The sequence below is a fragment of the Dermochelys coriacea genome, chromosome 11 (assembly GCF_009764565.3).
Source record: "Dermochelys coriacea isolate rDerCor1 chromosome 11, rDerCor1.pri.v4, whole genome shotgun sequence".
NCBI classification, from domain to species: domain Eukaryota; kingdom Metazoa; phylum Chordata; order Testudines; family Dermochelyidae; genus Dermochelys; species Dermochelys coriacea.
Window position 1 is genome coordinate 34,881,609 of NC_050078.2, and position 27,039 is coordinate 34,908,647.

The 27,039-nt window shown below is 38.9% G+C and overlaps 1 protein-coding gene across 15 annotated transcripts in view; it reads right to left on the reverse strand.

The window, feature by feature from the left end:
• LOC119863741 (prolyl endopeptidase FAP) overlaps positions 1–27,039 on the reverse strand; it is a 62,213-nt gene that overhangs the window by 13,336 nt on the left and 21,838 nt on the right. For 9 of the 15 annotated variants that reach the window (XR_006277965.1, XR_006277968.1, XR_006277967.1 and 6 more), the window contains exons 9-20: positions 24,657–24,811; positions 23,590–23,693; positions 23,121–23,256; positions 16,433–16,477; positions 14,517–14,621; positions 14,363–14,433; positions 13,497–13,550; positions 12,241–12,365; positions 9,563–9,610; positions 7,386–7,484; positions 6,649–6,718; positions 5,311–5,505 (exon numbers count right to left, since the gene is read on the reverse strand). Coding sequence is in view for 10 of the 15 variants with exons in the window: in XM_043505202.1 (XP_043361137.1) it covers positions 5,311–5,505; positions 6,649–6,718; positions 7,386–7,484; positions 9,563–9,610; positions 12,241–12,365; positions 13,497–13,550; positions 14,363–14,433; positions 14,517–14,621; positions 16,433–16,477; positions 23,121–23,256; positions 23,590–23,693; positions 24,657–24,811 (1,207 nt within the window). In the remaining 5 variants the exon portion in view is untranslated. Of the gene's footprint in view, positions 1–4,658; positions 4,966–5,310; positions 5,506–6,648; positions 6,719–7,385; positions 7,485–9,562; positions 9,611–12,240; positions 12,366–13,496; positions 13,551–14,362; positions 14,434–14,516; positions 14,622–16,432; positions 16,478–23,120; positions 23,257–23,589; positions 23,694–24,656; positions 24,812–27,039 lie in introns of those variants that run through there. The other 6 variants (XM_043505204.1, XM_043505205.1, XM_043505199.1 and 3 more) reach the window with 6 other exon arrangements.

Genomic DNA, 27,039 nt, shown 5'->3' on the forward strand with positions numbered 1-27,039 from the left:
AAATTAATGGGCTTGAATTTGCAAATGAATTTTAGTTCTGCTGTTTCTCTTTGAAATCTGTTTCTGAAATTTTTTTGTTCAAGTATAGCTTCTTTCAAATCTGTTATAGAATGTCCAGGAAGACTGAAGTGTTCTCCTACTGGCCTTTGTATGTTACCATTCCTGATGTCTGATTTGTGTCCATTTATTCTTTTACATAGGGATTGTCCGGCTTGGCCAGAGGGGCATTGCTGGCACATGACGGCATATATAACATTAGTAGACGTGCAGGTGAATGAGCCTCTGATTGTGTGGCTGATGTGGTTGGGTCCTCTGATGGTGTTGCTAGAGTAGATATGGTGACAGAGTAGGCAACGAGGTTTGCTACAGGGATTGGTTCCTGAGTTAGTGTTTCCGTGGTGTGGTGTGTAATTGCTAGGGAGTATTTGCCTACTTTCATTGTCTCCGACTTAAGGAATATTTTCAACACACCACTGAACAGTGCACTGACCCACAGGAACCCTCCTACCAACACTACAAGAAGAAGAATTCTGTGTGGACACCTCTTGACGGTCGAAATGACAGACTGGACTTCTACATAGAGTTCTTCCGCAAACGTGCACAGGCTGAAATTGTGAACAAACTACATCACTTGTCCCATAACCTCAGCCATACAGAACGCAATGCCATCCACAGCCTCAGAAACAACTCTGACATTATAATCAAAGGGACTAACAAAGGAGGAGCTGTAGTCATAATGAACAGGTCGGATTATGAACAGGAGGCTGCCAGGCAACTCTTCACCACCACATTCTACAGGCCACTATCCTCTGACTCCACTGAGGAGTACCAAAAGAAACTACACCATCTGCTCAAGAAACTCCCGGCTACAGCACGGGAAAAAAATCTACACGGACACACCTCCAGAGCCCCGACCAGAGGTATTCTATCTGCTACCCAAGATCCATAAACCTGGAAACCCTGGACACCCCATCATCTCAGGCATCGGCACTCTTACAGCAGGATTATCTGGCTATTTGGGCTCTCTCCTGAGATCATATGCTACCGGCACTCCTAGCTATCTTTGAGACACCACCGACTTTCTGAGGAAACTACAATGCATTGGTGATCTTCCTGAAAACACCATCCTGGCCACCATGGATGTAGAAGCTCTTTGTACCAATATTCCACATGAGGATGGACTACAAGCTGTCAGGAACAGTATCCCTGATGAGGCCACGGCACACCTGGTGGCTGAGCTTTGTGACTTTGTCCTCACCCACAACCATTTCAGATTTGGAGACAACTTATATCTTCAAGTCAGCGGCACTGTTATGGGTACCCGCATGGCCCCAAAGTATGGCAACATTTTTATGGCTGGCTTAGAGCAACACTTCCTCAGCTCTTGTCCCCAAGCGCCCCTCCTCTACTTGTGCTACATTGATGACATCTTCATCATATGGACCCACGGGAAGAGGCCCTTGAAGAATTCCACCTGTATTTCAACAACTTCCACCCCACCATCAACCTCAGCCTGGACCAGTCCATGCAAGAGATCTGCTTCCTGGACACTACAGTGCAAATAAGTGATGGTCACATAAACACCACCCTATACCGGAAACCCACTGACCTCTATACTTACCTACACGCATCCAGCTTCCATTGAGGACACATCACATGATCCATTGTCTACAGCCAAGCCCTAAGATACAATCAAATTTGCTCCAATCCCTCAGACAGAGACAAACACCTACAAGATCTTTGTCAATCTGTTTCCTCACTTCCCCAGGTGGGTATTGTAGTTTTAAAAATGCTTGATAAAGTGAGACGGGTACCCAGAAATCACCTACTGCAGGACAGGCCCAACAAGGAAAATAACAGAACACCACTGGCCATCACGTACAGCCCCCAGCTAAAACCTCTCCAGCACATTATCAATGATCTATAACCTATCCTGGAAAACGATCCCTCACTCTCCCAGACTTTGGGAGGCAGGCCAGTTCTTGCTTACAGACAGCCCCCCAACCTGAAGCAAATATTCACCAGCAACTACACACCACACCACAGAAACACTAACGCAGGAACCAATCCCTGCAGCAAACCTCGTTGCCTACTCTGTCCCCATATCTGCTCTAGCAACACCATCAGAGGACCCAACCACGTCAGCCACACCATCAGAGGCTCATTCACCTGCATGTCTACTAATGTTATATATGCCATCATGTGCCAGCAATGCCCTTCTGCCAGGTACATTGGCCAAACCAGACAGTCCCTATGTAAAAGAATAAATGGACACAAATCAGACATCAGGAATGGTAACATACAAAGGCCAGTAGGAGAACACTTCAATCTTCCTGGACATTCTATAGCAGATTTGAAGTAGCCATACTTGAACAAAAAAACTTCAGAAACAGATTTCAAAGAGAAACAGCAGAACTAAAATTCATTTGCAAATTCAAGCCCATTAATTTGGGCTTGAAAAGGGACTGGGAGTTGTTGGCTCATTACAAAAGCAGCTTTCCTTCTCCTGGAATTGACACCTCCTCCTCTATTATTGGGAGTGGACTACATCCACCCTGATCGAATTGGCCCTGTCAACACTGGTTCTCCACTTGTGAGGTAACTCCCTTCTCTTCATGTGTCAGTATATTTATGTCTGCATCTGTAATTTTCACTCCATGCATCTGAAGAAGTGGGGTTTTTACCCACAAAAACTTATGCTCAGATAAATCTGTTAATCTTTAAGGTGCCACCGGACTCCTTGTTGTTTTTGTGGATACAGACTAACATGGTTACCCCATGATACTTGTCAGAAATCATTGATACCCCCTTTGGCCTTCATTCCTGACTGTGTCCCCAATTTAAATCTCTCTCTCTCTATATTTAAAAGGAGCTAATAAGATGCATACACACCAGTAAATACATCTCCTGATCTTTCATTATTCTTACTCCCCTTCTCCCATTATTCCATTCACTCTTTTTTAATGCCAGCCTTTGCTGTGTTGTCACTAACATCAGGGCCTGAATCTGGCAAGGTGCTCAACATACTCAACTTCCAGCGGTGCTCTGTACCTCTCTGGAGGTGCCTTACAGATAAAGCCCTGAGATTTTAAACTACCCTGCCCTTTTATTTGTCTGTAAAGTGTCATGCATGCTCATGTCACTGTAATAAAAAACAACAAGGAAAACTTTTCCCAAGGCTCCCTGCAGATGCATGTGAAAAAGAAGAGAAGAGGGAAGGGCTATGCCTTTCTCCTGTGTTTGATCATCAAGCAGCTTGAAGGGAAAACCAGATCACTGGCATTGTGTTTCATGTCTCTGCATCCCATTGCAATGATGCAGTCTGCTGAAAGAAACATACTAGAGAGGGAAGGAGGGTTTTTGCACAGGGACATCTTCCCAAAGAAGCCACTTAGAAAAAAAGTTGGGTAAATGTGGGTGAATTATCAGTGCAGAGCACAGCACACAATAGGGTAGAACAGGGAAGAAGAGGCAGGAGGAGGGAAAAGACACAAGAAAGATTAAAAACTAGTAGGCCAAGGGCAACTCCCCATCCCTTTCAGCAATATAGTCTCACTCTTCTTTCTCTCAGCCATCTTCACATCCAAATTTAGAGGAAGCATAGTGACAAATGCACCAAATAGGGCCAGATTCACCCAAGGTCTCTACCAGCAGCTGCAAACTTTCCTTTGCTAGGAAGTCCACACAAGTGGCCAGAACCACCCCTAGATTAGGAGGTATTGACTGGGAGGGACATGGGATGTGCTTCCAGAAGGTGCACTAATTCAGCACTGTTCTGTTGCAGCCTTCACCAGCTGGTCTCCTACTCTTAAAGCACCTCTCTCCCTAGGGGGAGTCCCCCACCTGGGTGCATGGCCCTTGCTGGTAAATCTGCCCCATAATCTTGGGACAGACTAGCAAAATGAAGCAGAAGCCATCCTACACACACAATGTAAAATGGGTGTAGAGGCTGGCAGTGAATTGGGGAAAGTTTGCATAGAAAGTCTGTGGTAATTTCAGCCATTCCTTTACAGGCTGTCAGACCAGACCGCAGCTGCAGAAGCACCTTAGCCTCACTGTGTCTCTGACAGGTCGATTTTGACCCCTTTCATGTCGGAGTATCACTTTAGAGAAGTAACAAGTAATTTATAACTTTGATGATCTCATAAAGTGAGTGATTGTGTCGCCGCAATGTTTCAGGAAAGAAAAGCAAATAACAGATGACACTTAGAAGCTTGAAATGATAAAACAGGTAGTCTGCTTCAATCTTCAATGAAAAGGATAATAACAACATGATACTTAATGCAATAATAGCTAAGGAGGAAATGTAGAGATCACTAAGCAGAAACAGGAAGGAAGAGATAAGGATACTTAGAGAGAGGCAGTGCTCTCAAGCACATAGAGCAGGGGCAGGGTGTCAGGGCTCCTGGCTTCTATTCCTGGCTCTGCTATTCACGGCCAGGTCTATCATTTGGGTGGGGCACCCATTCCCCTGACCAGCCTCCATGGCACCAAAAAAGTCTACTTAGATGCCAATCAGCCCCTTTGGGGCACTTTCCCCAAGACAAAATTAATCCCTCTCCCCTATAACACAGCTCCCCTGGGGATGCACACTAACCCTCCTCCCATTCTAAACACCTGCTTTGGTAGTGCTGTTGCATCTTGTAACTTTGAAATCCCAAGCTGAGGCTTCTTTCATGAGACCCTCAGTCCTTCTTTCTGTTCAGAGGCTCCATTCAGGAGGGATATATCTGTTTGGAGCACTTGCAGTCTGGATAACTTTGATGCAGAGCAGCATGGGTGGGAGGAATTGCAAGAGGTTGCTGTCAGCACCTGTTGGCCCCAGGCACTCTTGTCATTTCTTGCTACCTTGGAATGGCAAGAAAGATGGGTCTTGTGACTGAACATGCTCTCTGATAGTCTAGAAATGTGGGTACAGCTGTACCACAGACTTCACGTCTGACCATGGGCAAGTTCTTTCAGATCCTAGGATTGAAGGCATTATGGACAGCTACATTATTGCTCTTAAAGAATTGAAGTAGCAGGATTAAGTGCACCCTTTACAGTGATCATGTATATCAAGTAATGGGTTCAGGGGATACCACATGGGTACCATGTACCTCTAAATTTTGCTCTCCATGAGTCCCATCTCCTGTCTTGCCTACTGGAGGCAGTGAGGGGCCCCGATATAGATTTTCATTCTTAGCAGTTATCAGCTAAGTGGTGCTCAAAAGGACTTGCAATGCATCTACTAATCTGTCTCATGGACCACTGTTTCAGTGTTGCTTAATACGTGGACGGGATTCTATTGAATCCTACTGTAATACTCACTTCGCTGCTGAGATTTGGTCCTCAATTTCATAGACTCCGAGTTTTCGATATACTGCATGTAGCATCTTGTCACCTTGAAAAGCTGTCCCTCTGCCATCCACAAGAGCAACAATAATTTCCTCTCTGCTTGCGAGATAGGTTATCCAGCTAATCCCAAATGTGTGCTTTACATTCTGACTGCAAGGTCCTCCATACCTAAAGGAAATATTAGCAGAATCTCAGATTTAGATTTGGTGGATGATCTTAAACAAAGCATTTATTAAATACAGGACATGAATAATGGAATAACTAAAGCTCAAACCCCAGATTTTATTTAATAAAAAAGAAACTTCTTGAGTGCATAGCCCCTCATGGGCAGCCTAACAAAATCTTAATTCTGGAGAGGGGAAATTTCTGAAACTGACTGTAGTTATACATATGTCTCATATTTTCCCTTCGTATCTTCTCCTATAAGGCAGAATAGGCTCATGGTATTCAGCAGACAGAAACAGTCAGACCTTTACTGATATAGGTGTGGGACTTTGCCAGCTGTAATCCATTTCAGTTCTTGTAGGACTAGGTTGGTCCATTCGATTTGGCCCAGAATGGCCAAGGGCTGCACTGTCCCAAGAGGAACTCTGAGAAGATATTATTCCTCAAAGTCACACTTCCCCTTTCTGCCTTGTTTTGGCACAGTGAATTACCTCACCCCTTGTTGGGATACAGTTGATCCCACACCCCTCTACATCTGGACTGATAATCTGACCAGCAGTGAGTGGGGAAGAGGCAAGGTCTCCTTTCCCCTTTGTGCCAACTTCCTTTCTAAGGGGAATGTCAAGTGAGCAGCCCCTGCTTTCTCCATGATACCCGGCATCATAGTCTGTGCACACCTCACTAAGCTGAGCAAGACAACAGAAAGGGCTTTAGTCCTTATACACTTGAATAAAAGCTGGGGGTAATTTAGCCCACAATGTTTACATTCTTTTTCTTAGCCACTTCCGATAGACTCATATCAGACTTTCCAGTGTTAACAACAGTGAAACCCATAATGTGCTATCTTAGGCAGTCTCATGGTACATGGAAATAGCAATGGAATTGACTCTGAACAATATTCTGCAAATTCCTATTCTCCTTCTGAAGGACTAATCTGAGTCTCACTGAAATCAACAACAAAACCCTTATTGATTTCAATAGGATCAGCATTCTATTTCAGAAATGTAGCCTAAAACCAAAGAACTGGTGTGCTTTGCTTGTTATATACACTAATGTACTTATCCTGCACTACACGTGACATGTCAGAACTAATACCCCTTCTGATAAAGCGGACTATGTGAAAAAAGAAAATAAAATCTTACATACACCTGAATAAGCAGAGGATACTTCTTGGATCTATCAAACTGCGGAGGTAGAAGCATCTTGTACCACAAAGCTAAAAAAAGATATATTACAAATATATCAATGTTTAAGATGATTCTTCTATGTATGAAACATTATTTATTGGAGTAGCATATGAAAATGAGTAAGCAATGAGACACAGGATTCAAGAATTGTGAGTCATGAATTGATTTAAGTCATTTTTCCTATTTAACTGTTTAAAAACAATCTTGAAGAAATAAAGTGTTGGGGCTTTTTGGGTTTGTTTTGTTTTTTTAATTAAGCTGCATACAATAATATTAGGGTCTAATTTCTGCAGGTATCTAGAAAAAATGACAAATACTATCTCACTGGTGAGCTATACGAGTATAGGAAACATTCTATACCAATTTCTCATGTGAGAGAAAAATTAATTAATTTACAATTAAATATTTGTAAATTAATTAATTTACAAATATTAAGGAATGAAGTCTCTTAACAGCATCATCTCTGTGTGGTAGGGATGTATAGTATATGTTTCACTGACAGGCAAACTGAGGCATAGTGATATTGAGTTTCTCAAAGTCAAATAGTGAATCCATGGCAGAACCAGAAATACAATCCAGGAAGCCTAATTTCAAATCCCTTGTTCTAATAACTGCTGGAGCATGCTTCCTACAATAGAATAAGTGTAAAAATTATAGAAAAAGTAAATAGTGTAATAGAAGTTGTATAATTCTTACTAAGTCCATCCACTTCAAGTTTATTAATGTCTATCTTAGGCATTTTGATGTTTTCCATCGCAGATTCTAATTCCAAATTGGCTTCCAGGACTTTAATCTCTAGGTAAAAGAAGTTTCCATATTAGCAATCAATTTGCTTTTCAACTCCTCTGTGTTAATTGAGACTCCCTTGTTTTGTTTGTGGTTCGACTGGAAAAGAAATCTATGAAAAATTCTTACAAATATAGTAATGAGATCACACAGGGGAAAATCAGACACTTGAAGTTGTATTTACATATAAACTGAAACATTGACATATTCTGTATGGGATACAAAGTAATTGAACTGTGTGACTATTATTTCTTCTTTTCTTGTCCACTCACACCTCACACTTCCTACCTTTTATTTAGTTAATTATGTAGAATACACTCCATTCTGCAACATGCTTCTCCAAATGTTGACTCTAGTTACATCCAATGTCCTGAATAATGGATTACTGCACACTCCTCTCTAACTTGACTCATATTAGCAAAATACAATGTGCTTCTTTGCGTCTGAATTAATTCTTTAATCTTGTTCTCTGCTGTAACTTCATTGAATTGTAACTTGCAGACTAATTTCTAATCAAATCTCAATATAACCAAGTTTATTTACTGAAAAATTTACAAGATGATCAAGCACCAAACACTGACATGTAAATTTAAAAAGTTATATTTTCTATATAATTAATATCCAGCACAGATTGTAGTACTGGCACATTAGGAGTCTGTTGAAAGCTACTTTGTGTATCAAAATTCTTTCCTATGACTAGGGATGGGCATAGAATGTTGTACCTAATGAGGGTCTGCAACCTGAATCTTCACCCTCAAACTGAAACAGAACCTTATGTGATTTTTTAAACAACTTCTGTTAAACTTTTTGTCATCATTTTACATTTTTGAAAAACACTTCTTGGTTCTGTGACTGCAGTAATACCAGAAGAATACAGGCTGACTAGGAACAGGAAATACCAGACTTCTTTCAAGAAAGTCAGTTATTGTGAAATGTCCAGGCCAGTTTTGCAGATCCAGGAATTTTCGATAGCTTGGATAAAGGCTGAAAAATCATCCTGATGTTGGAACCAAACCAAACTGGAGCTCCAAATCTTTTGAAGTTTTCCCGTTGCTATAGACAGTCCAAGGTAACCTTCCAGTCTGGTGTATGTGAATTTAGCTGCACAACTCCCATTTGAATTAATACCTGCCTACCACAATAAAAATGGCCTCGCTGCCCCTCTTATGCAATTGCAGCCTAGTCCAAGACAAACACTGTCACGGTCACCTAACAAGAAAGCAATTAGCAAGAGGCTACATAACTACCCTTACAAAGACAAAAGAAGGCAGCTTGAACAGGTTCTTTCTGCAGTGAAGCAGCATGGCTGAACAAGGCACAGTGAAGGCAAAGGTAAAAGTCCATTAAATTAAACATTTGTTTCCTAGGCACAAGGAGATGCCAGAGTGCCATACTGATAATTCAACACTTTGGGCACCGTTTCATACAGATTGTGCTCGTTGCTGGGGAAATTAGAATGGATCCTTAATGTGCAGATAAAAGTGGCAATTCATGCATAGATTTTGCAGAAGGAGGAGTTGGAAGAACATAGCTAGAGAACAAAAGCACACATGACGGGAATGGAACAACCTTTTCCAGCTCCAAACATTTCTTTTGGATTCCTCGCAAAATTTCTAGTCAACCCTTGCTCAGGCAAAATGCAGGTCAATTAGGATGACCAGACAGCAAATATGAAAAATTGGGACGGGCTGGAGGGGGTAATAGGAGCCTATATAAGAAAAAGACCCAAAAATCAGGCCTGTCCCTATAAAATTGGGACATCTGGTCACCCTAAGGTCAATGGCAGTGTGCATGAGTAAGGGCTGAGTAGAAACTGTGTATTGAGCTCAGGATTTGGCTCATGGGGAGTTACCAATGCTCAGCATACCTACTGTTTGTAGCAATGTAAAATTCAGGGCTGGATTCAACAACAAAAATACAGTACATCCAAATTTCACAATGTAATAAAGAATCTGGGTATTGAATCTGTCCCTCAAAGAGGGTTAAAAGTATCTTTAGTGCAAGTCTAAATAGTGACTTATGGGATTTTTTTAGTAACTATTCAGGATAAAAACTACGCACAGAAATATGCAGAATATTTGCAGTACCTCTGTCATTGCTGCTGTCAAAAAGAGTGGAAATAGGAATGCCCGGACCTATAATGAGAATTAAAAGAGAAAAAAAGGTTCATATTCTTTGAAACATAACTTGGTTTGAAGAGTAGAGTTACTATTAAAATATCAATGATAAGATCTGTCAGATCACTTGAATTTTCTTGACTGGATGTTTGCATATAACTTCCTTTTTATAGAATCTTAGAAATGTAGGGCTAGAAGGGACCTCTAGAAGTCTTCTAGTCCAGCCTCCTGCACCTACACCACAAAATAGTAAGCACTCTCTTTGAAAATGTCTTACTAACAAGTGTAATAATAGCTGTTACCAAGACCCAGGCATAGTGTAATTATACAGTCACATCAAATGACTGTATAGTTGCCCTCTTTTTGAAAATTGCTGCATAATTATGCTTCAGAATCCAAGCTTTCATTTAAAAATAAATAAATCTTATGGTTGCACAGAATATTTTCAAAAAGTGATCTGAACTTCCATATAGTGCTCTCTGCCTGAGTCTGCAGATAGTCTGAAACAATGCTCTAAGAAAAGGTGTGAACTATCCCAAGCCATCTCAATAATATGTCAACTCAGAAGCCTAAGGATGTCAATTTAAATGTCATAATTGTTAACCAACTGTGATGAAATCACCATATGCCCAATATGTCATTGCTGTGTCATGTCAAAAGTGTCCAGCTGGCGCATTTGCATCTCAGTAGTGACCCAGGTTTCAGATCCGTGCAAAAAGATAGAAGTCACTACTGCTTGATAGATACGCACTGTAGTCCAATTGATACATGGCACTGACACCACAGAAGCTTTCAAAGAGCATAACACCCATAGCTTTGTGGATTCAAGCTTCTTTCCCTAACAATGGAGCCAAGATACTCATGATACAAATGAGGATGTCAAGCTTCCAGTGTCTTCCCAAGTGACTCAATGCCAGCTCAGGTGGCTTGGGCATCTGCTCTGTATGCCACAGTCCATAGTAGCCCACCAGTTTTATGCTTTTCATCCAACAAAAGCTGGATGGAGAAGACCTCATGGGCAGCCTCATACATGCTGGAGGGATGTCGTGGCTTCCAACCTCACCTGCCTCGGTCTTAATATAGAGCAGGCTGCAACACTGACAGAAGACGGTGTTCTGTGGAAATGGGTGATCTGAAGTGTGCACTCTATGCTCCATGAGCAACATAATGAATTAATGACTGATTGTTAATCAGACTAGCTTCCCACCCAATCTTGGTACTAATAGCCCCAATGTCCCCTACCAATCTGTCTAAATCTCCAGCATATCTTGATATCATCTACAATGCTGTGAGGTATTTTTAATAGAAAAATCTGTGGCACAATGAAAAATTGTGGGAAATTTAAATTCAATTTAGCAGCAAAATATAAAACTACATAGGTTTCTCTTTCAATTGTACTGTACTGGGCTGGGAGCTGTGAGGGATACAGACATGAGGGGGAAGGCAATGTTGCATAATTCTGGGGTTCCTACAGCATAACACAGGAGTCACTGCCACACAAATTATGTCAAAAGCACTGCTAGGGAAATGGGTTCTTGGCCATTACCAAACAACAAAGCTCTAGGGAGGAAGGTAACTTTTAAACCCCTCAAAGAGCATTTCTTTCCTGTAGACAAGGTCCCATCCAGCTAATAGCTAAGGTGCCATTACATAAGGTGAACTCAAAATTAACAATGTGAAATGGGCTTCTGAGAACATGTCATATTACATTTGCTAAGGTGAATGGATTTCATGTGGTGATGACAATATCAAATATTCTTGGCAAGGATGATTGAGAGGTGTTATCATTCTGTTACATTTGCTCTGGTAGCTGGGGTTTTTATTATTTGTACAGCTGAACATTCAGTTCAAATTCTGAAAGATGGTAACAAAAGATGCTACACTACATACAGGATTGTGGAGGATGAAATGTATAGTTTTTTGCCTTTGAATTTTTATATTATATATTGTCCATTATTTACAGTGCCCTGATAATGGGTGAAAACCTGGCCCACTGAGGTCATGGCAAAATCTCTATTGATTTCAATAGGACCAAGATTTGACCCAATTCTGCCTTGAGAGCAATTTCAAAGGTTTCATATTTATCCCTGTGTCTTGCTGCATTTATTTTCAGAAAGTTTATATTTGTTGTAAAAAACTACATCGCTTAGAAAACTGTCAGCACTTGTGGGGTCAAATTCAGCCCTAGTTTAAGCAGGCTCAAGTCTTACTGACTTCAGTGGGAGTTGCATCTGCTTATGTCACAGCTGGATTTGGCCTTCTATGTTAGAATCAAGGTACAGATTAGCTGGAACCCAAATAATGAAACAGAAAGGGGTTCCTAGATCCTGCCTTACTAGTCACTGGGTAGAGTGTGATTTGGCTGAAGTTGGTCAGGAAATGTTTTTTTTCCTGTGAAATATTTTAAGAAATTTGTTTTAGTCAATTTTTTTTTAGTTTTGTCAAAAAACTGAAATTGCCAAAATCAAAAATATTTTGGTTTTCAGCAACTGAGAACATTTTTCTCGCAGTTTTTGGCTACGAACATTTTTCAGTTTAAAACTTCTTCTGTCAACTGAATGAATATTGCCTGGAAGAAATATCATCATCTATCTCATATTCCCTTGAAAATACAATTTAGAATTTATTTGGTCACCTACTATACATACCATAACAGACTAGGGCATAATACTTAGCATTTTCACTGAATCTCGCTGTATAATACTGGCACCTTTCTTTCCTTAGATTACAAGTAATGCATTGTTTCCTTAGAGGATTGCTTCCAATGCTAATTCTAGGAGGAAATGAAAACAAAATAATACAATATAATATTGCTTTGAAATACATTTTCCACATAATGCTGCCCCACCTGCTCCAAAACATCTATATTGTAAAGTCAAGTCACATTTAAATTTCACTTTCTAATCAATGGTTTACAGTTATTCAATATTTTTAAACAATAGTTGTATGATTCAGACAATATTCCTCTCCCCCTTCCCCAATGCCAACTTTCAGATGTATGCTTAGTATTTCTGGGATCGTATTTTCAAAGTCTTCAATGTGGCCTGTCTCTTTAGATATTTAGGTACTTATATGGCCCTCATCACCATAGAATCTGAGTGCCTCATGTTTATTATTAATGGATTTAACTTTCACAGCATCTCAGAGGTAGGGAAGTACTATCTTCCTTTTACAGATAGGAAACACAGGATAGGTCAATGGTTGCAGCTCCCATTGGCCGGGAACAGTGAATCGTTGCCACTGGGAGCTGCGGGCGGCTGTGGCTGCGGATGGTCAATGTAAACAAACTGTCTCGCGATCCACCAGCAGATTACCCTGATGGGCTGTGTGCGGCCTGTGGGCCACAGGTTTCCCACCACTGGAATAGGTTAAGAGACTTTCCCAAGGTCAGACAGAAAGTCTGTGGCTAAGCTGGGAATTGAAGCTGGTCTCCTGACTTCAAGTCCAGTGCCTATCCACTAGACCCTGCTTCCTCTTCCATTTGTTTATGTGTATAAATTGCATTTAAAAACACTTGCATATGCATTTTTAGCACTATCACATATGTGTTCAGGTGATTTACACATACAAGTCTATCATATACACATGATAGTCTCAAAATGTATCTGGAAGTGATATATACACAAATGGGAGCCACATTTTGAAAATGTATCCCAATGTTGTGTGCCCCTCTAAAACGCATGGTCACTTTAAATATGGTAATATATATTATCTATTCATTGCAAGATACCTGCATATGCAGTGCAACAGCCCAATTCAAATTTTAGGTAAGAACTTCTTGATATTTACTCTTAAAATTTTGAAACTGTTTCTGACTGTGTAGAATTCTTTTTTATATGATATAAACCTAGATCCATCTGATATTAATTTAATCAATATTAATAAACATTTGATATGAACTTACTTGTATATATTCCTTCTCCCTGGATAGCCTTCAAATTCATTGCTCGAATAGAATCTATAAATTAATTTGTTTGTTATTAAGTAGTCCATGAAATAATAAACTGTGAATTAGGATTGGGCATCCTAAATCAGAAGCCTGCTTGAAAATTTATATTAACTAAACTTGAATTTGGATTTTGACTTTTTGTGTGTGTGTGTGGGGGGGGGAAATCAAGATGAACAGTGGGTGAAGTACCCTAGCTTCTCATCCCTCGAAACCTTTGTTCAAATCCTGAGAAGATGGCAAATGAACGATGAAATTTAATTGCTTCATCCTACTTCCCAGGTGTTAGTTGATCAACTAGCAGTAATGTATAGACCCATCTGTACAACAGAGGACTAAGCACAACTGTTGAGTATGACTCAGATTCAGCAGAGCATATGCTCAGCCCTAAGCACTGAAGTCCTGTTGAATGGTGATGAGTTTACTCACATGCTTAATGTTAAGAAGATGCTTTAGTTCTTTGCTGAATAGAGGCCTAAAAATTATTAGAAAAAGATGGTGGTTTTGATTTTCAAAAGGTCTTTCAGAAGCCCATGTGTGCAAAAATGTGCATATTTGTACACAAAATGTACTATAGCTGTGACCACAGACTGGGTATTTTCACAATAGCTAACTATAGCCATGTGCATGCCCAAATACCTGATTTGTGTACACAGCTGTGGTAATTCTAGTAAAATTGCATACAGGTCCCAGGCACCTGCCCCTTTGAATATCATAGTCCAATGAGACTAATGGATCCCTGCAAAAATCAGTATAATTGTAGTACATTCTTATGGACAGCAAATAGCACATAAACAACAGGCTCTGCTCTGTAGAATACTTACATTGCATCATCCGTTACTTTGAAAATGTATATCGCCTCCCATTGTCCATTTGTAATTGGTATTGCATTTTCCTATAAAACAACATATATAGCAAGGTTATTTCAGGAACCTACAATATAGGAATTTACTGAGAATAATTCTTTGTTTGACATACCACTGAGCCATTGATGTAATGAATATGTTTATAACCAGCCTTGTCACTAAAAATTTTGTAGTATGAAGTGGTGTCTGAAGTAAAATATGGTGTTGAAACAAAGAACTGAAAAAAAGGAACATAAACAAAAACAACCAGGCTTTTTGAGCAGTTTATAATATACACAGTTTACAATATGTACATTAAAGCAACCAGAGAGTGCTTTAACTGGTCTTCCCTTTTGTCACAGTGTACATTCTGTCAAACTTCTTAACTGGTAACTGGTCACAATACCTGCCAACATGTACACACGCATTCTGTTTCATGCAGGTGGGATTAGTGTGTATGTGTGTTTGGTTTGATCAATTTTTTAATTTAGTCATTTTTTAATTATAGTCAGAGTTGGTGATTTTTAAAAATAAAAGTTTTTGAATAAAATTTGTATTTGTGAAAGGTCTAAAAGTCCTGATGACTAAAGTTTTCTGTTTATACACAAAGCAGGTACAGCACAGGGCCAAGGCTGTCCAAGCTTCTCCACTCTGCCCCACTCCAATATGCTTCAGTCCTGTTGGGGAATAAAGATAGTTCAATCTCTATTCCTGCTCAAACCTTGTTCTCTGTTGAGACAGTCAACAAGGGAGCCAGTTAGTGCCAACTGTGATTTTTTTTTTTTAAATAATAGAAAATGGTCCCACAGAAGATGGTCTGAAGCCATCAACCCATTTTACATATGCCATCAGACAGTCATTAGGTCCTATGACTTTCCAACTCTGCAGACCTGAGTTGTATTTGAACCTGTGACCCAGAGCTAAATTGTTCTGTATTCCATTATTAATCATCCAAACCATGAAATCCCCCATAGAGAATAAAGCAAAATTATTTTGTGCAGTTTCTATTAGTTTTTATAGCAATCCATCATCATTAATCCAAAAGTGAAGATAAGGAAAAGGGGATCAAATAAAGTGTCTTATCCCTGTAGATGCATAGTATTTATCTCAAATAATAGGACTGTGTATACTGAAAATTGAAGTTTTCAATTAAGACCACTGTTAGAAGACCCAGACACTGCTTGATTGAATCTTGGTAATTGACCTTGTCATGCTTGAGGAGTAATAGACATATATGTAGGAGATAGATAGATAGATAGATAGATAGATAGATAGATATCTGAATGTTGTGAGAGCTATTGGACATAGATATTTATATTGGTGTATTGGCAGTTGAAAGCAAGTATCGGTTACCCACAGATTACTGGTCTCTGGCTTCAAAGGCTTCTCCCTCTGGATTTAATGTGAAGAAGAGGAGCACTGTGCACTAAAATTGTGCTCTGAAAACACTGTTTACATTTCAGAAATGTATTTATTATAGACATGTCTGGAGGAATAGGAGCAGCCCATTGATGCCAGAGGAACTTTCTTTATCTACGTCCTCTGCCAGCAGAATGCTCTCACAGCCACTCCTGGTACTGTGCACTTAGTTCCTTCTCACTTATGTGGATGTGATTTCTATAACTTCAGTAAAAAGAAAAGGAGTACTTGTGGCACCTTAGCGACTAACAAATTTATTAGAGCATAATGAAGTGAGCTGTAGCTCACGAAAGCTTATGCTCTAATAAATTTGTTAGTCGCTAAGGTGCCACAAGTACTCCTTTTCTTTTTGTGAATACAGACTAACACGGCTGCTACTCTGAAACCTATAACTTCAGTGTAGCCCATAGTCATTAAGACTGAGATTTGCAAAGTCAATGGGAGATGGGCATCTACCTCCCTTAGGCACATTGAAAATGCCAGCCTTAAAATGCATCAGGTGTAGTATTGTATATATATTGCATGACACAGTATGATACCAGCTTATTGATATTTCCAACATTATTGTGAAGATAAGTAATTGACTGTAGCTTTTCATTAAATCATAGTAAACAACAACAAAAACCCTACTCCACCAGCCCATCCTGTCTGACTCTCTTCTATATGCTGCCGATTCTGAAAAACAAAATGAAGAGCAAAACGTTTAGGATGTGTAGGAAAGAGAAGAGCACAATTTATTCCCACAGAGAGAAAAGTTCTTCAAATAAATATACAACTGCAAACTGACACTGTAGAAGGATTTTAGGGTTAAATTGAAATCACTCCTGAAATAAGTTCCAGGAAACCTAGAAGGATATCTGACAAAGGTATCAGGACTATATTAACAATCTTTCATAACATATCAATAAAAGCTAGAATTAATGGCTATTTTATCTCAGTTAATTTTTCATTAAAAAATCAATCCTTTTAGGACTATTAATGTTAAAAATGTGGGTTATATCCCAACTGTAGTAATTTGGCATAGTTCCACTGACTTCAATGGAGTGATGCTGATTTACATCAGCTGAGGAATGGAGCTTGTATTTTATGTTCATTTTCAAATTTACACCTGAATTTGTCCCATAGATTTTATATACTGTAGCACATAAGCTACATCAGATCACACAGTTGTAGGAGCCTTTTATACCCAAGCACTATGGGGCACTGATGAGCAATGGGGAATTCTTTCTCCTTTTCTCCTGTGGCAGAGGCTAAATGCATAGGATCATATTCTGGATTCGTTTATTTAAACCTTTGTAAATCCAGAGTTTTTCCATTTAATTCAGTGGAGTAACTCTAGCTTCACAGCAACATAACTGAGATCAGAATCTGATCCGCTTTCTCCATGGCATTCGAACTCTCAGCAATCTGGAGAGAAAACTCTTCACTACTCTGCAGAGAGATTCTGGGGACTCTAACTTGTGTGAATAGTCCCACAAAAGTCAATTAAAATATATTTCTCTTTTAACATAATTCATATTTATAGAATCAACGGCTGAATTTTTCAAAAGTGACTAGTGATTTAGGGCACCTCAATGTTTGGGTGCCCAACCTGAGATACCATAATGTGACTGGATTTTGACAGAACAGGTGCTCAATCTCTCTGAAAATCATACCCCTCTAAGGTGTTTCAACTGGGTACACAAGAAGTAGAATTAAGGATTAATATGTAGAATTTAGACACTGAAAATCATCAGTCACTTTTGAAAATCTGGGCATCTGAAACTCCTCATATCGCTAAGGATTTTCAGGATTTAGGCCCTTATAATATTTTTATTGTTGACCTTTAAAAATGGCTTGTACAGATTTAGAATGTATTCAAATCAGTTCTTTTACCAGCTCTAATGATCCTTTTACATTTTAAGGCTTTGATTTGTGTTTGACTTCGAAAGTTTCTAATGCATTTCCAATAGTTTCAAATGACTTTTTCATTGCAGACTGTAATATCCTGATTGTTAGATGAAACTAAATTATTTACTGGTTAATGCTAACAATTCTGCATGCAATAGATTTATAAATTTTTAAATTTTATAAATTAGGTTTTTATTTAAACTGTTCATTTAATGGAACATTTCTTCACAGTCTGGAGCCCTGTGAAATGCGCATACCAAAATTAGCTCTCAGAAGAAAGCATTTTGCATTTCTTATCCTTAATGCAGCGTCTCATTAACATTCAGAATTGTGCCTTTTCCTCCTCTTGTCAATCCTGCAAGGTGCTATGCACCCTTAACTCCCACTGAATTTAGTGGAAGTTGAGCGCATTCAGCACTCCAGAGGAGCACTCAACACCTTGCAAGATGGAATCCTTGTACAGCATTCTGTTGAATAATTAACTCAGCTACTTGGCTTTGTTTCTTATTAATAGAAAAATGCAAACAGAAAGGGTAAGATTTTTCAAATTAATAAGTTTACAAGTAAAATAACATTTAATTTTAACTTTGCGCAATTCTGCCCACTGGCATCTTACAGTCAGTTCACAACTTAGGGCCTGATTAGCAAATGCTTAAGCATCTGAGTAATTTCTATGGGACTACTCATGTGAGTAAAGTTCTTGTGCTAAAAAGTTCAGGAATATTTACGTCTATGCATTTTGAAGAAAAACTTTAATTCCATGCCAAATAGAAAATGTCTAAAACAATTTCGTTTATGAAATAAGCAGCCTTTTTTAAGGGACAAACCTCCAAAGACTTAAGGATGCAAGTAAAGCTCTAACTCTGCATTCCTGATTTATTTGCCTCTGTTTTAATTTAGACCTTGATCCCACAAATACTTAAGCATGTGTGTGACTTTTCTCCCACAAGTAATCCTGTGGACTTCTATGGGACGACTCTTATGTGTAAAGTTACTTGAATATTTAAGTATTTGCAATTCTCCCGCTCGCATCACCATGTTTTCATAGGCCTCAATCCTACAAACACTTACACACACAACTTTACATTTGTTAGTCTCTAAGGTACTAGTTTTCTAGCACAAGTACTCCTTTTCTCTTCACACAAGTAGTCCATTCAAATCAAACTGGCTTCTATGGGACTATTCAGATAAATAAAAGATACACACGTGTTTGAGTGTTTGCTGGATCAGGGCTTTAGAAATTACTTGTAAAATATATTATTTTCAAATGCATAAAGCACAGCACATTTATTGTACTTTATGTCCTTGGATTAATCTGAAAACAAAGCAAAGATGGAACTGTTTTTGCCAGTGGAAATGCACAGAGATGCACTTCTTCAGGACAAATAGAGCTAATGCAGCACTCCCATCTGTTCGCACGCCTTCAAATGGCCATTTGTGCAAACTTTAATATGATAAAAGCACTGTGTCACTGTATAAACAAAGTATTAGGGAAGCATCAATGCAATTAAACAAGGATTATGAACACAATCCTGCAAGATGCTGATCACTTTGGCCCCAATCCAGCAAAGCACTTAAGCACATGCTTAACTTTAACATGGAATTAGTCCTATTGAAGTCATTTACATGCTTAAAGTTAAGCACATGTGCTTATGTGCTTTACTGGATCAAGGCCAGAATGTTCAGCATCTTGATGGTAGACCCTTTAATCCCTTGATGTTTCTAAATCCTTTCAATTGTCTATATAAACTTTAATCCTCAAAACACATATATCTTACTGACGGGACACAGATTCAATTTTAAGGAAAATCTGAATTTAATCTGTTATATAATGAAAATGGTCTTTTTTGAAATGTAAAATTGCTTATAGCAGTGGATCTCAACCTTTCCAGACTACTGTACCCCTTTCTAGAGTCTGATTTGTCTTGCATATGCCCAAGTTACACCTCACTTAAAATCTTATAAAAGGAGACATAAAAATACAAAAGTGTCACAGCACACTATTACCGAAAAATTGCTTACTATCTCATTTTTACCATAGAATTATAAAATAAATCGATTGGAATATCAATATTGTACTTACATTTTAGCGTATAGTGTATAGAGCAGTATAAACAAGTCATTGTCTGTATGAAATTTTTGTTTATACTGACTTCACTAGTTCTTTTTATGTAAGCTATTGTAAAACTAGGTAAATATCTAGATGAACTGATGTACCCCCTAGACGACCTCTGCATACTCCCAGGGGTTCATGTACCCCTGGTCGAGTACCACTGACTTATAGGGCTCTGATCTGCAAATTGCATATGAGTAACTTTACATTACTGTGTCTAAATTGCCCCAATGCAACTGTTTATGTGTGAAAAGTTACTTGCATGCATAAGCTTTTGCAGGATTGAAACTTAACTTCCTTTTAAAGTCTCAACAATATCTGCTGTACATATAATTTGTAAAGTTCATTTGAGTAAATTGAAATGTCATGTCCTTTATATTTGCAGTATATAAAATAACAAAGATAATTTTACAAAACAGACAAACTTCTATCTTTATAAAATTGGTTGCTTGATTCTATGTACCCTAAGCTTCAACCTGAAGTGAATATTTATGGATGGTTTAACATAATCTCTAGAAGCAAGATTTATGCCCATTATGAGAGACTTTTGACTACAGGAGCATGAATGACACTTCCACACTGAAATTACTGTACTTCAGTGTTAACCATTTTTTAGGGCATCTGTATGAAATTTATCAGTGAAATGTTGACCACAGCTGTCTCATCTCTTCACGTCTTCTTCTCACTCTTAATGTACAGAGTTTTGAACTATTCCAATACAGCCTTAACGTAAACTTCCAAAGCACATAAATTGGATGCATTTTTTCACAATTAGGCTCCTGTCTGTGAGGAGATCTCCTGGCTCAGAAATAGAGGAGAATTAAACCCAATAGTTTTGAAGTCAGTGGATATCTGTTTTGTGTTTTTATTTAAACTCTCTGAAAAAACAATACTGACAATTTGGATTTTTGCTTTTGTAACTAGATTTTATTTATGTATTTACTTTGCAGAGGAGTCACGGTATCATGAAATAATTCACCATTAGTTCTAGGTTATTACTTATTTTAACTCTTCGCTTAACATGGTAGTTATATTCCTGAAAAATGCTTCTTTAAGCGAAACAATGTTAAGCGAATCCAATTTCCCCATAAGAATTAATATACATGGGGGGGAGGGGTAGGTTCCAGGGAAATGTTTTTCGCCAGACAAAAGACTATATTTTTTATTTAGAGTTGAGGAAGAGAGAGAGAAAAAAAATAAGTTTTAAACAAACAATGTAATACTGTACACAGCAATGATGATTGTGAAGCTTGGTTGAGGTAGTGAAGTTAGAGGGTGGAAGAGGGTGGAATATTTCCCAGGGAATGCCTTATTGCTAAATAATGAACTAGCACTTGGCTGAGCACTCAAGGGTTAACACATTGTTGTTAATGTAGCCTCACACTCTACAAGGCAGCACCAACGGCTGGCGGCCGGCGGGAGGGGAGACAGCATGGCAGAGAGAGACAGAAACACACATTGTGTGTGTGTGTGTGTGTGTGTGTGTGTGTGTGTGTGCGTGTGAGAGAGAGACACTCACACATACCGTGTGTGTGTGTGTGTGTGTGCGTGTGAGAGAGAGACACTCACACATACCATGTGTGTGTGTGTGTGTGTGTGTGTGAGACTCTCGCATTGCCCCTTTAAAGTACGCTGACCCCACTCTAAGTACACTGCCTTTTTAAGTAGATCAGCAAGTTGAGACAGCACCTGCTGCCAGCTAGTTCCCTCCCTCCTGAGCCGTGTTGTGTCCCCCACTGCTCTGTGGAGATGGGGTAAAGGAGTGGGGAGGGGCAGGAGCAGGGGGACGGGGACACCCTGACATTAGCACCCCTCTTCCCACCCCCCTGCACAGCAAGCAGGAGGCTCCCCAGAGCAGCTCTAAGGCAGAGGGCAGGAGCAGCACATAGCAGTGGGGGGAGGGACACTGAACTGCCCACAATTGGTAGCCTGCTGGGTAGCTGCCACACAGGGAACTTAGGACTTAAGTGAGCTGATAGGGGGGCTGCCAGTCCACCCTGGTTCCAAGCCCCCACCAGCTAGCTCCACTGGGCTGCTCTTCCTGCAAGCAGTGGACAAAGCAGATGGCTGCCAAATAACGTTATAAGGGAGCATTGTGCAACTTTAAACGAGCATGTTCCCTAATTGATCAGCGACGTAACAATGAAATAACGTTAACCGGGACGACTTTAAGTGAGGAGTTACTGTATTTAGTTTAACAGTGAGGGTGATTAACTAATGTAGTGGTTTTCAACCTTTTTTCATTTGTGAAACCCTAAAGAATTTCAAATGAAGATGTGATCCCTTTTGGAAATCTTAAACATAGTCTGTAGACCCCCAGGGATCTGCAGACCACAGGTTGCAAACCACTGAACTAATGGAACAAACAACCAAGGAAAGTGAAAAAAAAAACCAAGGAGTACTTGTGGCACCTTAGAGACTAACAAATTTATTTGGGCATAAGCTTTCGTGGGCTAAACCCACTTCATCGGGTTTTAGCCCACGAAAGCTTATGCCCAAATAAATTTGTTAGTCTCTAAGGTGCCACAAGTCCTCCTTATTTTTTTTTTTGCTGATGCAGACTAACACAGCTATCACTCTGAAACCTGTCACCATGCAAGGAAAGTGTTCATCTCTTGATGTTTTCAGATCATGATGAATACCTTTCCGGATTGCTTTAGTCAATCACACATTATAGGGCTCAATACAGGGGTAACTGGGGGAAGCTCTATGGCCTGTGTTATACAGGTCAGGTTAGATCAGTGGTTCTCGACCAGAGGTACATATACCCCTGGAGGTACGCAGTGGTTCTCAACTAGGGGTACCTGTACCCCTGGGGTTACGTAGAGATCTTCCAGGGGGTACATCAACTCATCTAGATATTTGCCTAACAACAGGCTACATAAAAAGCACTAGCAAAGTCAGTACAAACTAAAATTTCATACAGACAGCAACTTGTTTATACTGCTCTATATACACTATACACTGAAATGTTAGTACAATATTGATATTCCAATCGATTTATTTTATAATTTTATGGTAAAAATGAGAAAGTAAGCAATTTTTTCAGTAATAGTGTGCTGACATACTTTTGTATCTTTATGTCTGATTTTGTAAGCTATTAGTTTTTAAGTGAGGTGAAATTTGGGGATATGCAAAACAAATCAGACTCCTGAAAGGGGTACAATAGTCTGGAAAGGTTGAGAGCACTGGGCTAGATGATCTAATGGATCCTAATGGCCTCAGAAATCGATGAATCTATATTCAAAGTTCTGTAACTTCAACTGTAAATTTGGTTTCACAGCAATGTTAAGCATATATTTCAATGTGGAGTACCTCTGGACAGTACCAGGAATTGGAGTTTTCTTGGAAGTCACATACAGCTAAGACAGAAAAATTCTGGATTCGCTTTAGCCATTGCACGCCGATTCGATTATCTGTTACCCAAGTGAGCCAAGTGAAATAGTGATCACTAAAAACAAGAATGAAAGCTGGTTATTACAGTATACAAATGGGCTATTGCTATTGCATCCATTATGGCCCCAGTCTTACTCTATTGAAGACAATGGAAAAACTCCCATTGACGTCAATGGTGCTGGATTCGGCCTTATGTGAGCAAGGATTGTGAACTGCATAATGTATGAACCAGTAAAGGAAGTATCTAAAACTTCAGATTAGCTCCAGATCCATAAATATGAAGCTGCAGCATACAGAACAGAACCTCCACAAAAGAAAATAAGAGGTCCCATCATTTAACATTAAACAGAAAGAAAAGGAAAAGAAGATGAATTTGAGAGCACACTACCTTGATGCTATCACTGCAGGAACAGGTACTTCCTTAGGACCTAAACCTTCAGGGTTAGTAGTGTCTACAATAAACACTCTAACGGTAGGATTTTTAGCCCCAGCCTTCAAAGGAAATGTATTACCAGGTTATTCAAATCAAGCTCTGGAGGATTAGCTACCATTTTAAAAAATTAACATTTTTTCTTGCAAGAAAGCAATCATTTTTTTAAAGAATTTAAAGTACTTTGAAATATTGATATTATTGAACATAATGGGGAAAATTTTGATCTTATTTACACTAGTGTAAATCTGGAGTAACTCACTGTGGCAGTTTGTTATTCCACTTAGCATTAGTTCATGCATCAAGAAGAAAAAAATTATCTAATTCAATGTCCAGCCAGACAGCTTGGGGGTAGAAAACATGAAATTAGGTGGAAGTTCTTCTCTCCTGTGTACAATGTAGCTCTCTGGAATGTATACTGCCCCAGTTTTTGGGAGAAAACTCCAGTTAGGGTCATTGGAGATCTCCAATACGGAACAAATAACTTGGCCTTATATTTGGAACTACAGCTATAAGGCCTGAATCAAAGCCCATTTAAGTCAGTAAGGACCTGACTGACCTGAAGTCAATGGGCTTTGGATCAGTCCCTAAAGGATTTAAATAAATTTGAGATCTCACATCCTCTTATTTCTCAGTGTAATGTAGGCTTTTTAAAAAATACAATATGTTATGATAAAGATATTGTTAAGCAACACAATAGGTACATCAGGTAGGAAAGCAAAGTAAGGCCCAGATCCTCCTAACCTTTATGCACATGCTTAACTGTACTTCCATGAGTAGTTCCATTTATTTCATTGGGACTACTCCCATGCGTGTAAAGTTCTACACATGTTTATGTCTTTGCAGGGTTGGGGCTCAAGTTTACTTTCTTCAGTTAATTCTAAGATAGAGCAGGATTAAACCCTGCTCCACAGCAGTACAAACATATTTCATGCACATTTTGGATGTCTCTATTTAAAAGCCATCACAACTCATTTAGAAACCAAGGGGAATGAAATGGCACCCATTTAAAATAATAAACATACCTTTGGATATGGAATAGTTATTTTTCTAGGATATTGATCCTCACCATAATATGAATATTCAATAACTGGTATGTCAGTATCATTGAATTCTACATATGCTATAAACTTTCCATTTGGAGACCACCACAGAGCATATTTCACAGCAAGCATTTCCTCTAAAAAAAAATGTACATATTACTTACAGCTCATCATTTATGACCTAACAAAGCAACATGACCTAACAAAGCAATATAACCTAAAATTATATCTTGTCATCAGTGTACTCATCACTCCACAAGAGAACTGTGCTATATAAGAAAGATCTTGACTCTGCAAAGCATTTAAGAACATTAAATCCTTGAGGGGGCCATTTAGGGATTTGGGGCAAAAATTGGGTATTGGTCCTGCTTTGAGCAGGGGGTTGGATTAGATGATCTCCTGAGGTCCCTTCCAACCTTGATATTCTATGATTAATATCTTTATGCATGCTGTAGTCTATGTTAAGTAGAAATTTGGTTTTGGTTTAAGTTAGCCTAAGCATAGAGGAGTAGGGAAAACTGAGATGACTAGAGTGAGAACAGTTAGAGGTAAGTTGGAGATAATAAAATGGGAAAATTGAAGTTAGAAAGGACATGACCCAAGGCTATATTGTGGCTATGTTTCAGTTATAACTGGTTTTAGCATGGACTGTACTGAGTGTTTTTAAGAATTGTGAATTTTTATTAAAATGCTATCTATATTGATAGTAGGAGAAAGACATTTGCAGATGTTAATTTAAATCATGTGTAATGTAAAGAACCAGTAAGGAACTGGCAGAAATGTGAAGGTAGTAATGGGTAGGTTTAATGTTAATTAGTATTATAAGAGTAGTTTTGTTACTACTGGGATTAACATCAAACGGGTACCGTTAGGTTCCAGGATGACAAGGCTGTACTCCACTCTGTTTTCAGTGGACTGATGATCACTCATTAATACACTATTGAGTGTAAGTATAAGTGTTCAAGTGATAATTGCATGCCTGTTTGCGTAACTAATAATTTTTTTTGAATAACATTTAGTTTTTATCATTTAAACTGTTATTTAGTGGTTGTCTACTAAATACATTTTTTGTAACCAACCTAGAGGTGCAAACCTGAAAACTAAATTATGTTTTATTGCACCCTTATCTTTAACAACTTAATATTCATTGGGAACATTTCAATATAAAAGTTACAAAAGGTTACTATGCAAAGAGACCCATTTAAGTCAGCTATTCATATGTATATGGTTAAGTGTCTTGCTGGATTGAAGCCTAAGAGCCAAATCCTGCTCACATTGAAGTCAAAACTCTCCCTGAGTTTCATTGCCATTAAATAAGTATAAAAGAGACATGAGTCTCATCTGCAAAGTTCAGATCCAGATCCAATTTCCCCCCAAATTTAAGTGAGTTTTGATTCAGAATTTTGTTTATACATTATAAAAATGTGCCCAAGCCACAACGTTTAAACTCCCAATAGTCAGGGTATTCGGATCCAGGACTATGATTCAGATCTGCATCTACATAAAGAAGGGTTAACATCATCCAGTGCACAATAATGTTCATTATAGCTGGAATGCTTCATGAACTTCTTTTAGAAGTGGACTTTGAAGAAAATGAAGGATGGGACCTATTGGGACTTCAATAGCTCAGACATGGGTGAGGTTTTTCATAGGAGTGGGTGGGTGAGATTCTGTGGCCTGCACTGTGCAGTAGGTCAGACTAGATGATCAGAATGGTCCCTTCTGACCTTAGTATCTATGAATCTATGAATAGTAATTATTAGGCTGTCCCAACCGTTGGGAGCAGCATAAAGGCAGTCACCATTTCTGAAGGAGCAAAGAATTCTGGGTGTGATCAGGAGAGAAGGAAGGGGTAGTGAGCATGGGAATCAGGTGGAAACTGATTGGAAAATATCCTCCCTTTATTCAAAGCACTGCTCTGAGGAAAAATAAATTATGCGCAGTACATTAAAAGCTCATGTTTCCTGTCAGAAAAATACCTTAACAAATTGGTGTATTGTTGATTTTTAAAAGCTGATTCATTCTGTTCCTAAACACCAAAAAAGGATTTTCATTCTGCACCAGACCACTGGTTTATCTGGTCAGGTACTGGGATTAAGAAGGCAGAAACTAATAACGAACCTGGACTTTTGTGCAATGCAATGTATGGGGTTGAGCGGGAAGGAAGATAGGATATTCCTTCTTGATCTGGACAGGTAAATGATTTATGTCCTGAAGTAATACATCTGGTTACTAGTATCATTATCACCACTTGTACAACTACAGATATTAAATGCCATAATGTTTTCCCCACTCCTTTACAAAATAAAGCTACAGTATGCATTTCCATGACGTACTGGAGCAGTGAAATCCATAGATTGATTAT